Source organism: Salmo trutta, chromosome 7 (assembly GCF_901001165.1).
Source record: "Salmo trutta chromosome 7, fSalTru1.1, whole genome shotgun sequence".
In the NCBI taxonomy this organism is placed as follows: Eukaryota; Metazoa; Chordata; class Actinopteri; order Salmoniformes; family Salmonidae; genus Salmo; species Salmo trutta.
In genome coordinates this window covers 18,962,668-18,980,035 of record NC_042963.1, presented here as the reverse complement: position 1 = coordinate 18,980,035, position 17,368 = coordinate 18,962,668, and the positions used below count along the sequence as shown (strand labels likewise).

General features: G+C 42.6%; 1 protein-coding gene across 2 annotated transcripts; it reads right to left on the bottom strand.

Moving 5' to 3' along the window:
* Positions 1–114: 114 nt before the first annotated feature.
* LOC115197062 (resistance to inhibitors of cholinesterase protein 3) lies at positions 115–9,140 on the bottom strand. 2 transcript variants are annotated; one of them, XM_029758233.1, is made up of 7 exons: positions 8,865–9,140; positions 7,063–7,286; positions 6,612–6,693; positions 4,837–4,930; positions 2,133–2,263; positions 1,039–1,853; positions 115–954 (listed from the first exon to the last, which is right to left on the bottom strand). In XM_029758233.1, the coding sequence occupies exons 1-7, from the start codon at positions 8,977–8,979 to the stop codon at positions 559–561; spliced, it is 1,857 nt and encodes a 618-aa protein (XP_029614093.1). In that variant the 5' UTR covers positions 8,980–9,140; the 3' UTR covers positions 115–558. The 2 variants fall into 2 exon arrangements, with proteins under 2 accessions (XP_029614093.1, XP_029614092.1); XM_029758232.1 differs by having other exon boundaries at positions 115–1,853.
* Between the last annotated feature and the right edge of the window lie 8,228 nt (positions 9,141–17,368).

Below are 17,368 nucleotides of genomic sequence, written 5' to 3'. Positions count from 1 at the left end.
AGTTACTTTTTTTGTAACGCTGACATACAGGTATATAGTAATCAGTAGTGAATAAATAAATAGTGTATAAAAGTGAATGCTTTTTCAATAACTTATACCCATGAAATAAGGTCATTCCCATGTATTCTAATTATGGTTTATTGCACTAAGAGGACAAAAAGCATCCTCTCAAGCCCAGATGTGAATCAAGACAGTAGGAGCACATTGCCTTCCAAATCATTCAGTTCACTGTAATGCGCATTGTGCCAAAGCTATTATGCGGTAGTGGACATCAACAAGGCATTGGTACAATACTGTGGGTATGACTTCTGCTTCAGACTGTCACTTAGCAAGAGAGGAAGGGATACCATCTTTCTCGGGTGGAGCTTTTTGATCCTGTGTTTATAGACTGGCTACTGCTAACCTTCATGCTATGGCCCATCCTGTTTGGAAGCATTGGAGGCTAGGAAGAAATGTTGCTAGACGGGCATAGCCAGACTCAAGTTTGTGGGGCGCACTCTACTTTCCTAATTATAGGAAGGAATTTAGGGGAAGTCAATCAACTCTGTTTCCTTTTGGTCATTTCTTCTGCTTCTTGTTCCTTTTCCTTCTAACGCGAGAACGGCTAGTTGGCATCTCCGTTGACAGGTTAACACTGTCCTTTTCCTCTCGCTCCAACATGGTGGGCATCTTCAGTGTAAACTCAAGCTCTTTCCCTTGCCCCTCCTCTGCACCACCCCTGTCTTCATCAACCAGACCCAGCTTGTCATTGGCCCCACCCTCCTCCCTGTCCATTCCTTCTTTCTCCACCTCAGTCCCACCCACATCACACTTAGCCCCACATTCCTCATTCCCAGTGGCCAAATCAGCACCTCCCTCCTCATCAGTATTCAAATCAGCCCCTGCCTCAGCTACATCATCCTCAGCTGCACCCTCCTCCTGGTCAGCCCTGCCCTCTTCTTGGTCAACCCTAACCACCCCCTGGTCAACTACGCTCTCTTCCTGGTTAAGCCCAACGTCTTTCTGGTCAGCCCTGCCCTCTTCCTGGTCAACGCTAACCACCCCCTGGTCAACTACGCTCTCTTCCTGGTTAAGCCCAACGTCTTTCTGGTCAACCCTGCCCTCTTCCTGGTCAACCCCAACCACCTCCTGGTCAACTACGCTCTCTTCCTGGTTAAGCCCAACGTTTTTCTGGTCAGCCCTGCCCTCTTCCTGGTCAACCCCAACCACCTCCTGGTCAACTACGCTCTCTTCCTGGTTAAGCCCAACGTCTTTCTGGTCAGCCCTGCCCTCTTCCTGGTCAACCCCAACCACCTCCTGGTCAACTACGCTCTCTTCCTGGTTAAGCCCAACGTCTTTCTGGTCAGCCCTGCCCTCTTCCTGGTCAACCCCAACCACCTCCTGGTCAACTACGCTCTCTTCCTGGTTAAGCCCAACGTTTTTCTGGTCAGCCCTGCCCTCTTCCTGGTCAACCCCAACCACCTCCTGGTCAACTACGCTCTCTTCCTGGTTAAGCCCAACGTCTTTCTGGTCAGCCCTGCCCTCTTCCTGGTCAACCCCAACCACCTCCTGGTCAACTACGCTCTCTTCCTGGTTAAGCCCAACGTCTTTCTGGTCAGCCCTGCCCTCTTCCTGGTCAACCCCACTCTCCTCCTCGTTTGCCACACCCTCTTCCTGGTCAGACCCACCCTTATCCTGGTCAGCCCTACCTGCCTCCTGGTAGTCCCCACCCTCCTTCTGGTAAGCCCCACCCTCCTCCTGGTAAGCCCCACACTCGTCGGTCCTCTCTGGCTGCTCTTCGGTGCTGGTCTCCTGGGTATGGTCATAGCCACAGAAGGGCTCTTCCCAGCATGGATGGGGATCCTCTGGGAAACCTAATTCAACCATGAATACATAAACAGTATATCATTACGTTTCCATACAGCCCTGAGAGGCACTAAACCCTACTTACTGTATGTTACACCAAAATCTTGTATATCTCCGTATTGTTGAATGTGAATAACGTATTCAGACAAGTCTTGAATGATGTCATAAAAGAGCCAAAGTTTGACTTCCATTAAAGAAGCACAAATTACATGTTGTTTAGAAGAATGCCCACAGTGGTGTGGGGTGGTACAGAAAAAGGCTTAGAAAGAGGTTCAATCCCAGTCTACCTTCCCAGTGTTGTGCCTCCATCTCTGCGGGGGCGACCCCCTCCACCAGGCGGCCCTCCTGCATCACCCGCGTGATCTCTCTCAGCTGGAGAAGCAGTCTCTCCTCCTGGTCGGCACTCACCCCTGTCACCCTGCAGAGAGAGCAGCAGAAGCATAGGTAAGTATGCTTAAGGCAGCGATTCCCAAACTAGGGGTCGCGCCTGACATGAAAATGGGGTCATGGGAGAATTTCCAAAATTCAGAGGAAAAAAAAAGATTCACACATTTTTGTTGTTGTTGATATATATATATATATATATATATATATATATATATATATATATATATATATATATATATACACACACACACACACACACCTTATAATATTGTCTTTGTATCTCAAAATCATTGTAATGTGGTTAACCTTAAAAAATACATCCAAATAAAAATGATTCTAATCTAAAAGATCAAATTCAACCAGAGCGCGCCCTTAGATCATGGGAAAAGGCCGCACTTGACCGTTGCACTTGAATCATTCACACAGTGAATGGCTAGGCCCGTTACGATATGAAACCACACACAATTGCAGAGACTTTGATATTACCGGCTGCAATTGATAAGGTGAAAACAATGTAGGGTGAGGCAGAGGCACAGAAACTCGCATCAATACCTTTGTCAGATACAGTGCATTCGGAAAGTATTCAGACCCTTTGACTTTTCCCACATTTTTTACGTTAAAGCCTTATTCTAAAATGAATTAATTGTTTTTCCTCATCAATCTACACACATTACCCCATAATGACAAAGTGAAAACATGTTTTTAGAAAATGTTGCTAATTCATTAAAAACAAAACAGATCCCTTATTTACATAAGTATTCAGACCATTTGCTATGAGACTAGAAATTGAGCTCAGGTGCATCCCGTTTCTATTGATCATCCTTTATGTTTCTACAACTTGATTGGAGTCCACCTGTGGTAAATTCAATTGATTGGACATGATTTGGAAAGGCACATACCTGTCTATACAAGGTCCAACAGTTGATAGTGCATGTCAGAGCAAAAACCAAGCCATGAGGTTGAAGGAATTGTCCGTAGAAGCCCGAGACAGGATTGTGTCGAGGCACAGATCTGGGGAAGGGTACCAAAAAAATTCTGCACCATTGAAAGTCCCCAAGAACACAGTGGCCTCCATCATTCTTAAATGTAAGAAGTTTGGAACCACCAAGACTCTTCCTAGAGCTGGCCACCCGGCCAAAGTGAGCAATCGGAGAAGAAGTGCCTTGGTCATGGAGGTGACCAAGAACCTGATGGTCACTCTGACAGAGCTCCAGAGTTCCTCTGTGGAGATGGGAGAACCTTCCCGAAGGACAACCATCTCTGCAGCCCTCCACCAATCAGGCCTTTATGGTAGAATGGCCAGACGGAGCCACTCCTCAGTAAAATCCACATGACAGCCCACTTGGAGTTTGCCAAGAGAGACAAACTATTGTCATTCACAATAGATGTAAAAAAAAGAAAATGGACTTTGTTGACTTTCTGCGTAATGAAAAGAACATGTCTCCTTGCCTATATGTAACAGACATATTTGGGAAACTGAACGCAAGCATGCAGAGAATACAAAAACATTCTACAGATGAGTGACCAAATCGGTGGATTCAGAGGAAATAATTCTTATTGGAGAGAGTCTTTCAAAAGCCAACCATGCCCCCTTCCATCGGAGGTGCCATGTTTCTAACAACAACAAAAAACAGCATCAGTAAGTGTCCCACACGAGTGATGACTGCTCACCAATGCTGGGAAGAGCACTTTGGGACCTACTTCCTAATCCGTTTGACTGTGATCGTGGCTCAGTTGACATGCAGGTAAATGAAATCGAACAGCTGATCGAGCTGTCATGTGACCGAATGCTGTAGACAATGCATTCACAGGTCACTACGGAGGAGTTTTGGTTTTTGACTCAAAGGGAATACCCTGCCCTCTCCCTCTGAGCATTAAAACTTATACTACTGTTCGCCAGCTCATATCTGTGTGAAGGTGCGTTCAGTGCTCTTGTCTGCATTAAAACCAAATATCGATCCATGTTGGAAGTGACAGCAGAGATGAGGTGCGCACTGTCGACCACGCCTCCTGACTTTGAGAAGCTCTGCCGCGACATGCATCAAGCACACCCATCTCATTAGTGGTGGTGAGATAAGAGACATTGTCAGACTCATTTGCAATTGACTGTCATAGCCCCACATTAAACGTATGTGTTTGTGAGTTGAGAAGACAATCAGAAATACTGTTAAATTGTTTTTCAATTGACTGCCATAGCCCCAAATAAAAGTAAATATTAGCTGTTAATTAAAATAAAATAATTAAATGTGGTTATGAAAATGGGGTCGTGGACCAATTTTGGGGACCCATGGCGTAGGGTCTACCCATTAGAATGTATTACAGGTATGCTAATTCAATCAATGGGACATGCAATAACAGTTAAGTACACACATTAATAGCAATGTAAATACATTGTTCAATTCAGATTGTATTCAATAACATTTTATTCCTGATCATTTTTTTTTATCCAATATTTTGGCCGGCAAAAATGGTGAAAGGAAAGAGACCCATAATTTTTTTAAGTTACATGTTGAATATATGTGTTTTGGTATGCAAAGAGAGACTGAAACGAGAATAAATGAGAGATGTTCGAGGAGCAAGACTTTGGCCAGGTAAACAACAAACCTTTCAGGACTGTAACTGGCTTTGGACACAATCCTCTCCATCACCATCTCTGTCTCCCTCAGCTTATCCTGCAGCTGAGTCAGCTCAAAGTCCGCTAGAGAGGAGAGCGAGAGAAGGGTCGGTTAATACTTTTCAGGATGGCATTGTCTGAAGTGAAGCTAAACTATTTGATTGTACAGTCGAGGCCAAAAGTTTTCAGAATGACACAAATATTTATTTCCACAAAGTTTGCTGCTTCAGTGTCTTTAGATATTTTTTGTCAGATGTTACTATGGAATATTGAAGTATAATTACAAGCATTTCATAAGTGTCAAAGGCTTTTATTGACAATTACATGAAGTTGATGCAAAGAGTCAATATTTGCAGTGTTGACCCTTCTTTTTCAAGACCTCTGCAATCCGCCCTATCATGCTGTCAATTAACTTCTGGGCCACATCCTGACTGATGGCAGCCCATTCTTGCATAACCAATGCTTGTAGTTTGTCAGAATTTGTGGGTTTTTGTTTGTCCACCTGCCTCTTGAGGATTGACCACAAGTTCTCAATGGGATTAAGGTCTGGGGAGTTTCCTGGCCATGGACCCAAAATATCAATGTTTTGTTCCCCGAGCCACTTAGTTATCACTTTTGCCTTATGGCAAGGTGCTCCATCATGCTGGAAAAGGCATTGTTCGTCACCAAACTGTTCCTGGATGGTTGGGAGAAGTTGCTCTCGGAGGATGTGTTGGTACCATTCTTTATTCATGGCTGTGTTCTTAGGCAAAATTGTGAGTGAGCCCACTCCCTTGGCTGAGAAGCAACCCCACACATGAATAGTCTCAGGATGCTTTACTGTTGGCATGACACAGGACTGATGGTAGCGCTCACCTTGTCTTCTCCGGACAAGCTTTTTTCCGGATGCCCCAAACAATCGGAAAGGGGATTCATCAGAGAAAATGACTTTACCCCAGTCCTCAGCAGTCCAATCCATTTACCTTTTGTAGAATATCAGTCTGTCCCTGATGTTTTTCCTGGAGAAAAGTGGCTTCTTTGCAGCCCTTCTTGACACCAGGCCATCCTCCAAAAGTCTTCGCCTCACTGTGCGTGCAGATGCACTCACATCTGCCTGCTGCCATTACTGAGCAAGCTCTGTACTGGTGGTGCCCCGATCCCGCAGCTGAATCAACTTTAGGAGACGGTCCTGGCGCTTGCTGGACTTTCTTGGGCGCCCTGAAGCCTTCTTCACAACAATTGAACCACTCTCCTTGAAGTTCTTGATGATCCAATAAATGGTTGATTTAGGTGCAATCTTACTGGGAGCAATATCCTTGCCTGTGAAGCCACCCTCCTTTTGAAGCTTCCAGTCTGTTATTCGAACTCAATCAGCATGACAGTGATCTCCAGCCTTGTCCTCGTCAACACTCACACCTGTGTTAACGAGAGAATCACTGACATGATGTCAGCTGGTCCTTTTGTGGCAGGGCTGAAATGCAATGGAAATGTTTTTGGGGGATTCAGTTCATTTGCATGGCAAAGAGGGACTTTGCAATTAATTGCAATTCATCTCATCACTCTTCATAACATTCTGGAGTATATGCAAATTGCCATCATACAAACTGAGGCAGCAGACTGTGAAAATTAATATTTGTGTCATTCTCAAAACTTTTGGCCACGACTGTATGTTTTCGAGAGAAACTATTTAAATGACTGATGCTGTTTCTTTGTATAGAATTATCAATCTAACTGATTCTTAAAGAGGAATGATTTAAGAATCGTGAGATTACAGTTTGTAACTCACTGATCTTTCTCTTCCGGTTCTCTGCTCTCACTGAGGGAAATCTGGGTTCAGTCGGTACAGCGCACTTCCCCTTTGAGGTTATCTTTTGAGAAGAGAAAAAACATTCTTCAACAAAAGGATTTAAGGATACAACACGCAGATTATAAATGGGCATTAGATTTGGACCTTTTCGTGAGAATAGGATACAATGGACTGTTTCCATGTGTGTCTTCCTAGTATGTGCATGTGTACGCATGTTAGGGCTGGGCCAGACTACTTGATTCAAGGTTTGTATTCGATACATTTTCGCATGCAAACTTTATGCCTTCAGCCCCGTTGCACATTTAAAATGCTAACATGCCTGTACTCTAAATCATTTTCATGAGATTACTGGAACACACACATTCTTTAAAATGCTCATCCCTATTGTCTGTGTGTGTATGTATCCTATGTCAACCCCAGAACATCGCACCTTAAACAGGATGTAGAGGATATAAAGAAGGATCGCAAAGCCGTAGATGGGGATGATCTGCCCTGCCAGGTTGGACTTGCCCCCGGTCCCTACCCCTGTGCCCCCACCCCCCTTAGCCCTGGCGATAGCCTCGGTGTTGTGTGCCCTGGTGGACCCAGCAGCCCTCTGGCCCTGACTGTCCGGAGCCATCTGCCGGTGCACCATGGGAGGAAACCGTCCTGAACCTGCAAAGCAAATGAGGTAGATGAACCCGATACTGTGATATACTGGAATTAACACACTGGCTACACTGGAATAACAACTTTGTTGCGACAGTGATTTGGACTTACGCTGTTGTGATAAGGTAGCCCTGCTGTGGTAGCCTTGCTAATGCAGGGTGGATGGCTTTAAGGTAATTAAATATTGTGTTGGATGAAAGGCGGAAGGGTTGAATAAAGAGACAATACCTTAATAAATCCATATGTATTATTCTTGTGCAATTTATATCTATAGGCTACATTGAGGTTATTTTATGCTATCTGGCATCAGTGCATAAGCCTAAACTTTAGGGTTGAGCTGTACATGAGTCAAATAGCCGACACGCCAATCGCCTAATGCTTTTGGGAACAGGCAGAAAAAGTTAACATCAACCCACGGAGGCAAAAATAACCATGTCGGAGTTTAATTCAATAAGAGAAAAGCTGCAAAATGGAGAGTTGAAAATAAAGAGAAGGGAGGGCCAGAAAAGTAGGCTAATGTTTGGGAAAGATTTTGTGAAGTGGAAGAAGAGTACGACAGCAGTGTCGGCTTTGTTATGTGTGATGATTGTGAGGCGCTACACAAATTCGACAGTCACAAGATGGGGACTTCAAATAGGCCAATGACACGTCAAGGGAAGCCTACTGTTCAGATGGGTTAAATGGAAATTGAAATCTGGACACTGACTGTAAACCTATAACCTCTCACAAAGCTTTTATATTAACTCCTGCAGAATTAAGCATTTCTTGCAGTAAAATAGTACACCAAATGTAGACAAAATGTTTACCTGGGAACAGGAGTGGAGAAATATGTTTTCTTTATTTCAGCATCTTGAGAGAATGTGAATGCTCAGTTAGCACCTCTACAGATGGTATCTATCTTTATCAGCATCATAAAAGCTGATAGTATTTCAACCAAAGGTTTATATTTCCTTACAACTGGTCAAACTGATGTAATTTGGACATTTTTCACAGAAAAACTTTTCCCGAGTTATTGCATTTTCTCCCCGGTCCCTAAACGTCTTTGCTCCGTGAAAGATGGCAGAGGACACTACCAATGTCAACTTGATTGAAGCATTCATTCTATCGATTTATTACATTATTCTGGTGAGCAAGGGTTTCTTTAGTCATTTAGGGCAACATAATGACAGCCTACATGCAGCTTCTCTTCTACCTAATTTATAGACAAGTTGACTAACAAAGTGCCTACCAAAATGTCGGAAAATCCAGCACCCAGTTAAAAAAATCCCCCGTCTTTGACAGTAGCCTGTAGCTCAATTTCTATATTTGCGTGTCACGGGTGCGGGACTCAGATTTGAACTTTTTCACATAAAGTCAGGCTGTTGTGAGTGAACAAACAGCTGACCCACCACTCCTCCCCGCTGATGACAGCGCCCTCTGTAGGGATGTAGCTGGTATTATTCAAAGATAACCAGAAATATACGACGATGTGAAGTAAAAAGAAAATGTGTTAATTGCAAGGAAAGGTAAGCCTACGTGCGAATCTATAATAGTTAGCTAGAATAATAAAGATATATTTTTTTAAATGTAGAGCGTAAACCTTACCCTCGGTCTGGGCACCCTTCTTCCCTCCGCCTAGCAGCATTTTCGGAAGCAGAAGAGCAACGCAGAGCACGAGACAAGACACGAGCGTAACCTTTTGAAATGTTGACATCGACATTGTTACAGCCGCACGGTTGCTTTTGCTGGGAAATGTACTTAAAAGGCAACGCAATTACACAAACAATTCAACACAGAGGGTCAAGTGGATGCTGCGTCGGGCTCCTCAGCATCATCCATTTGTGTACACGTCCTTCGAAAAACGGAAGTGTAACCTTTGTAGTGGATGCACCTCTTCAGTAGATGGCGCCAGAGAACCTTTATTTATTTCGACCAAATGGAAAATAGAAAGGCTGTGATGGCACTGCATCCCTTTTTTGTAAATATGGTAGTTTTTTGAACTCTTTATACCTGCTATAATTACTGTCTCTGTGTGATAGATTAGATATTGGTAATAACTGGTTTAAGGCCTATACAGGTTAATTGGAATTGTACCCCCCTTTACATTGGACAAGGCCCTGAAGCTCTCCTCATCTCATATCTGTCCCCCCATATTGTTCAGGCCAGCCACTCCCTTACTACATAGTCTGTAGATTAGCCCAGCATACATTGACCCATAACATTAAATATGATATATACATGTTATTACTCCTACCGTGTAGATACAAAGAAACCATTATCTGTGAAGCTCAGAACTAAGAATCCCTTTTCACACCACTGAGCCAAGACAATTTGAGCCAAGACAGGCTGTACTGGTTTAGCAGAGGTGGGACCAAGTCACTGTTATTCGAGTCACAAGCAAGTCTCAAGGTCCAAGTCTCAATACGACTCCCAAGTAGAACGGGTCGAGTCTCGAGTCAAGTCCAAGTCGTTCATTTTAAGAACAAGTCCAGTAGAGTCACAAGTTTTTTTAAAGTCAAGTCTCAAGTAAAAATAAATAAAAAAATCTACACATGAAATGACTTGTTCAGCTACAAATCTGTGTACTTATTGAGGCTACCAGACAGCCCTTTTCATTATTTTGCCTACATCATGATTGATTAAGTCATAATTCATTTGAACGACAAATTAAAAATGTAAGCTTCATAAGTATATTATACATTTCAAGCAATTTTGACATACCAAAAGATCAGTAGGACTATGCTAGTAATTGTTGCTTGATGCCCCATTGCTGGTGAGCTTGCAAAGCTAACAGTTAATATTCTTGATCAACAAACAATGCATATTTATTTATGACAATCCTCGAACCCGACAATTTGACATTTGTGCTGCACCCGATCCTATAGCTAGCTGTACAGCAAATCAGAAATCTGTTCGATATCTCAGTGGTTCTCAAACTTTTTGACCCGCGACCCACAAAAAGGTGTTTTAAAAACGTGCGCACAATCACTGTGCAAATGTAGCCTGTTATTAAACAGTGACACATTTTCAAAATGCAAGATATAGAAATAAACTGCGTTTTAGACCTGCATTTTGAGCTGAAAGTCATTCATGTTAGCAACAGTGCTGTGTTCGAGACCACCTAAAGCGAGACCGATTCAAGGCAAAGACCTTGAATCGAGTCTGAGTCAAGACCAAGACCGGAAGGGGGGCAAGGGGTCCAAGACCGAGTTAAGACCGAGACCAGAAAAATGTGAGTCCAATTCAAGACCATGATTGTAATTTTGTCAAATCACCACCATAATAAGAGTTTAAAATGTCCAGGATTTCTGTGTTCATATTTCAGAACAACATATGAATTCTTTAGACATTTAGAATAGTGAAAAAATGCATGCTGGGGAAAATAGAGCCACTCTACAAATTATTACTAACCCAAACACAGTGGGGAACAATGGGCCTATACACCTTCAGAGAAGGGCTAAGGATTTAGCCAAAATTCATCCAACTTATTGTGGGAAGCTTGTGGAAGGCTCCCAGAAACGTTTGACCAGAGTTAAACAATGTAAAGGCAATGCTACCAAATACTAATTGAGTGTATGTAAACTTCTGACCCACTGGGAATGTGATGAAATAAATAAAAGCTGAAATAAATCATTCTCTCTACTATTATTCTGACATTTCACATTCGTAAAATAAAGTGGTGATCCTAACTGACCTAAGACAGGGAATTTTTACTATGATTAAATGTCAGGAATTGTGAAAAACTGAGTTTGATTTCTTTTGATTTTCCCATGATAAGAGGCACTGAGTTTGAAAGTAGGCCTTGAAATACATCCACAGGTACACCTCCAAATTACTCAGTTAGCCTATCAGAAGCTTCTAAAGCCAAGATATCATTTTCTGGAACTTTCCAGAAATAGTCAACTTAGTGTATGTAAACTTCTGACCCAATGGAATTGTGATACAGTGAATTATAAGTGAAATAATCTATCTGTAAACATTTGTTGGAAAAATTACTTGTCATGCACAAAGTAGATGTCCTAACCGACTTGCCAAAACTATAGTTTGTTAATAAGAAATTTGTGGAGTGGTTGAAAAACGAGTTTTAATGACTCCAACCTAAGTGTATGTAAACTTCCGACTTCAACTGTATGTATATATGTTTGGGAGCCACTGGTATAGCCTACTTTTCTAAATGCATTGTGGTTCGACCAGAACAGTGACATGTTGCCAAGGCAGAGATGAGTGGCTGAAACCGAGACGCACGTGGATAGCAGAGGCATTCATTCTGGCCTTATGACAATCGCCAAATGTCTTTACACTTTGTGGTGTTTTGTGTAACAGATGTCTCTTTCCATTCACCTCTGTTTGGAGGCTGGAAATATGTTTTGAATGGATGAATGTGCATGGGCAGCCTAGTAAAGGAGGCTTCTGAAGTGATTGTTTGACAATCTGATGGCACAATAAATGGCACAATAGAAGGTCATACGTTTTAAAAGTTAAATGACAAGTCTTTACGACTAGGCCCATATTGAATTAATAGGGATTATATATGTAATTCTACGATTAGGCCCATAATTCTTTGGGGGTGCACGTGTAAGCACATATATAGGAGGTCCGGTACCAGGAAGAAATCATTTGTAATTTTACCCCCGATAGTCCCCAGTCCTAAGCAGCAAGAGAGCTCTTATGTGGACTCCTTTAATATATGTGTATTGTGATGTGCTGTAAATATTTCTATGTTTATGCTTGCGTGTTGTATGACATGGAAATAATTTCCGAATGAATACAATCAAGTCATCATCAACATAACCCACTCTTTGGTCCAGGCTGGACAGTGTGTAGGGTGTGGCTGCCACCTGGTGGTCTGTCGAGGGGTGTATGGTCCTACATACTCCACCCCCGGGTCTGGGTCACCCCGAAACAATATGCACACCCAGTCACCCCTGTAGGACAGCGAGAGAGGGTCATTGTCCCATTTGTCAAACTTTCTCATCCTATCCAGGGGCTTTCAGTATTGCATAATCTGTCAGTATGGTTATTGGTTACATATTTCATATTGTAGCTCTGTGAACATTGTCAACAATGCCAACCCAAGACAGTTTCTGTTTTGCACAACAATATTCTAGACATTCATTAAATTGTATCCACACATGTAACATTTGCGGGATGTAAAGCTCTAATTGAATATTTTTTAAAGATATCATTATAAAACGTTTATAAACACCAGACAATAGGATCTCAATGCGTACAGTGGGAAGCTTAGGAGGGGTGGTACATGGCAGGAGAGGTGGTAGACCTTAGGGCAGCCATCACAGCACAGCAATTCACCCCCATTCAAATACACCGTGCAGGAATCCTCACTCTCCATCCCTGTTGCTCCATACTCCTTCCCAGGCTGCTCATTGGACACCCCATAGCACCCCTCAATGTCCTCCCCATCTTCAGATTCTCAATCAAATTCAAATTTTATTTCTGATTCTGACTTTGGATCCAACTCTATTGATGGATTCAGTTCTGACATTGGTTCTGGCTCCAGGTCTGATTATATTTCCAGTGAATCTGAATCTGAATCAGATCCAGATTTCAGACCTGGATCCCATACAGACTCAGACTAACTCTGAATCAGTTTCAGATTCAGACAAGTCCAGTACTAGATACTGTATAAAGTCATGTATAGAATTGGAAAATAAATGCATTACTCTATACAGAACTGGGACCGATCAGCTTTGTTGATGGGCATGGAGGTAAGCCATTTCAAACTAAATCCCAGGCAATTAACAGGGTAATGTGTATCCTCTCTATCCCAGTTTGATTTGAGGTGGCCGAATCGTAACTTGAGAAACATCCATTAATTTAACAAAAAATTCATGCAACTCTTTCATTGATATCAAAAGCACTAATGTATTTGTTTTAAAGATGAATGTGTTACACTATCGAAACCTAAGAAAATATATGGGGAACCAGGTGGATCTGTACCATCGAGGTAGATAGACGGCCCTTCTTTGCTATAATGACTTCTGTAACAGCATGGTAGTGCCATTGAGGGCTATCTACATTTTTAAGTAGTCCTTATTTTTCAACGTCTATGAGTTTATTGGCAGTCGGTAAACAAACTGAAAGGGTGAATACTGACATCTGGAGTGTGCTGTCAGAACAGGCATAAAACCAAGGTTGGTGATTTACTACCACATGCAGTGATGGAATGTTTGTTAACCCATTGGAAGTCCCAAAATGCTTCAAAATTGTGAAAATCCTTAATGGCGCTGCCCATGGTAAAGCAGGCTTTGGCCTGGTCTGTGCCTGTTGGAAATATGAAAAGCTTTATAAAAGTTCATTATCCAGGTGTTATAAATGCATAATACATGCATTATAAATATTATAATTGTAATAGTATAAATACAAGTTCAATCTGTACTTCAATGCACATATGGTGTGCATTATAAAAAAAAGAGTTTGAAAGAGGAGGTGGGGAGAGATGTGTAGAAGACAGAAAAGGAAAGAGGTAAAACAGAGGAGCAGGGAAGACAGCATATGATTAATGAATTACAGTGCTACCCTAATATTCTCTCAGTTCATCACAATTACATAGTGTCTCTAGTGGTGTCTTATAACCAGCCTTGGGCTCCCAGTCGGCCCGAAGGTTATTCTAAGAGCGGGTGAGGTGGCGATGACGGGACTGGCTTCCTCTCTCACATCAAAACATACCTGCAGATGAGAGACAGATGGAGAGACAGCATGATTAAGCTTTTTTTCCCCAACACGGTCAGTCATCATAATCATAAAGCATCTCTTTAATAATACTTCCTGTTGACCCGACCAAGTGACCTCTCACCTATGATCATGCTGTGCCCTCTGTGTCAGCCAGTTCAGATGAGGTAGGGGTTCATCAACACAGCTGATATAACCTAGAGGATTTAGGAAGAAGGGGAGAGAGGGATGAAGTGAAAGAGACTGTTATTGAGAAAATAAGGTAGTTAACGAGACTGTGTTCAACAGGAATCTGTGTGATTGTAGTGTCACCTGGTGTCCACACTAAGTGGCTACAGAGTACTTTATGCTGAAAAACAGACACATGAGGACAAACAATAGAAGGTAATGTCATTACTAGACTTTTACATTACCAGATTACAAATTAATACATAAATACCAGTTGAAGCTTGATGATGACTTGATCATTTTAATCAGTCGTGTAGTGCTAAGGTGACAGCTGGGGAGGTGTCAGGTTCACCTCTGTACTTAAAGGGTGATTATACCAACTGTCTGTGAAATGCTGCAGATCTGCCCGCAGACGAGGTAGGAACACATATCCCACGCAGAAGAGGTGGATAGAATTTGACAGGTCAAGGTAGCCTTCTTCCTCCAAACTGTGCAGCAAGTTGAAGTACTGACATGTCACAGCACTCCAAACATCTCTCCATAAGCGTTTCTTATTGCAAGGCTAACCCCCAGGGAAATGATGACTTGGCAGGAACAGGGGTTTGATAGTCCAGTGGAAATGGCTGAGTGTTTATGTGGTGTAAATCTGAAAATTAGCAGCTGACATCTTAAGGGTTTTTTAATGAATGCATGTGAGACAGGTTCCATGTACAACAAGACAGGCAGAAAGGAGGAAAGAAAAAACACTGGAGACTTTTTCCAGAAATAAAGCTACCACGGCCTGTCCCTCGGACAGTGAACATACATCTGGCAATATCTACATTTTTGACCCCTTGATCAGCTCGCACTCTGAAAGTATAGAAAACAGATGATTTTTTGTAGATGTGAAAACAATAACTGAGATATGACCGTTCAATCATAAGCAGCAGATGTCATTTTCAGGATATGTCAATACGGCACAGAAAGGTCAACACCAGACTGGTATTGTGGTTGTTCATTAGGTGATGGGAAATATGCAATATGCATACAAAATAATATACTTACCTCCCTTGAAAATACTGCCAAAGATGACAATGTTGTATCTTGAAAAAAAGCATTGGAATTAAAAGTGAAATGTTTAACCTATTAACCTGTGTCATTATTTATCTATTACCAGTTGATGAAGAACAACTCCAATTTCATACATCATTGAAAATTTGTCTACGAATAAGTAAGAATAAAACAGTTAATAACTTCTTAGATTTGATGGAGACATTATACATCTTAGTACCTTATAAATGTATGATTTGTATCAATGTGGACGAGAGACAGGGGAGGAGGAACGGAGTATTTTTGCCGAGCAATGCAATGAATCTGGATCATTCTGACAATGATACCTGCACCATTTACACTCTGCAAAGACTCCCTAACTTTTTGCCGTTGTACACGATGGCCCATTGCTCTGAGACTTCCTTTGACCATTCTAAAGCCCGCATGGGGCATCCTTACCTTAATGGCCCTGACTTTCTGGTCTAACTCTTCATCTGACATATCAGAATAGCATTCCCTGACAGACAAATTGTGTTCTTTCATCCTTCTGTAAAAAAAAGCTAACCGTTACTGTCATGAAATGTGATTATATATCGACTATGAAACAAATAGGACATGGCCTGCTTATGAGTTGCCATGAAAGAAAGTTAGATGAATTCAACTGAAAATGGCGAGAACAGGCGTTGGTAGCTAAATGTTTTTGGTTAGCTTGAGAATAATAATTGCATGATTTATTATTCTACGGTATATATGTAATATAGTAGAATGTTATGAACTGACACTGAATCGTAGGAGCTAACTACTAGCTATGGAGAAGTTGGACGGAAGAACACCCAGTGCTGCTTACCTGCGATACCATCATCACACAGTCCTTCTTCGTAGGTGTCCGCTATGACTTCCTTTGTGTCGGAAAGAAAGGCTGAACAGTATTTGTTGTAGCCAAACTGACACTCAAAAAATGGCCAAAATGGAGGGTGGTTGATAGCGAATTGCCAAGAAACTGAAGATCTGGAACAACACTGTGTACTACTCCCTTCACAGAACAGTGCAAAATATCTCTAACCAGAATAGAAAGAGGATTGGGAGGCCCCGGTGCACAACTGAGCAAGAGGACAAATACATTAGAGTGTCTAGTTTGAGAAACAGACGCCTCACAAGTCCTCAACTGGCAGCTTCATTTAATAGTACCCACAAAACACCAGTCTCAACGTCAACAGTGAAGTGGCGACTCCGGGATGCTGGCCTTCTAGGCAGAGTTGCAAAGAAAAAGCCATATCTCAGACTGGCCAATAAAAATAAAAGATTTAGATGGGCAAAAGAACACAGACACTGGACAGAGGAACTGTGCCTAGCAGAGTTCAGAGTTTAAATCCCAGCTGAGGACATGATGAATTTTAAATGAACACGCACAATGTAATTATCTACAGTGCATTCGTAAAGTATTCTGCTAGGCACAGTTCCTCTGTTTCTGCTGCTAAAGCCACTTTCTACCACTCTAAATTCCAAGCATCTGCCTCTTTGCTCTTTGCCACCTTCTCCTCCCTCCTGAATCCTCCTCCCCCTCTCTCTCTGCGGATGACTTTGTCAACCATTTTGAAAAGAAGGTTGACGACATTCGATCCTCGTTTGTTAAGTCAAACGACACCGCTGGTCCTGCTCACGTTGCCCTACCCTATGCTTTGACCTCTTTCTCCCCTCTCTCTCCAGATGAAATCTTGCGACTTGTGACGGCCGGCCGCCCAACAACCTGCCCGCTTGACCCTATCCCCTCCTCTCTTCTCCAGACCATTTCCGGAGACCTTCTCCCCTACCTCACCTCGCTCATCAACTCATCCTTGACCGCTGGCTACGTCCCTTCCGACTTCAAGAGCGCGAGAGTTGCACCCCTTCTCAAAAAACCTACAGTCGATCCCTCTGATGTCAACAACTACAGACCAGTATCCCTTCTTTCTTTTCTCTCCAAAACTCTTGAGTGTGCCGTCCTTGGCCAGCTCTCTTGCTATCTCTCTCAGAATGACCTTCTTGATCCTAATCAATCAGGTTTCAAGACTGGGCATTCAACTGAGACTGCTCTTCTCTGTGTCACGGAGGCTCTCCGCACTGCTAAAGCTAACTCTCTCTCCTCTGCTCTCATCCTTCTAGACCTATCTGCTGCTTTTGATACTGTGAACCATCAGATCCTCCTCTCCACCCTCTCCGAGTTGGGCATCTCCGGCGCGGCT

Coding starts and splice junctions, on each gene's coding strand:
- LOC115197062 (XM_029758232.1), bottom strand. CDS start 8,979: ATGTCGATGTCAACATTTCAAAAGGTTACGCTCGTGTCTTGTCTCGTG. Junction 7,287..8,864: donor GAAGGGTGCCCAGACCGAGG/GTAAGGTTTACG, acceptor TTTGCTTTGCAG/GTTCAGGACGGTTTCCTCCC. Junction 1,854..2,132: donor GGAGGCACAACACTGGGAAG/GTAGACTGGGAT, acceptor TGGTTGAATTAG/GTTTCCCAGAGGATCCCCAT.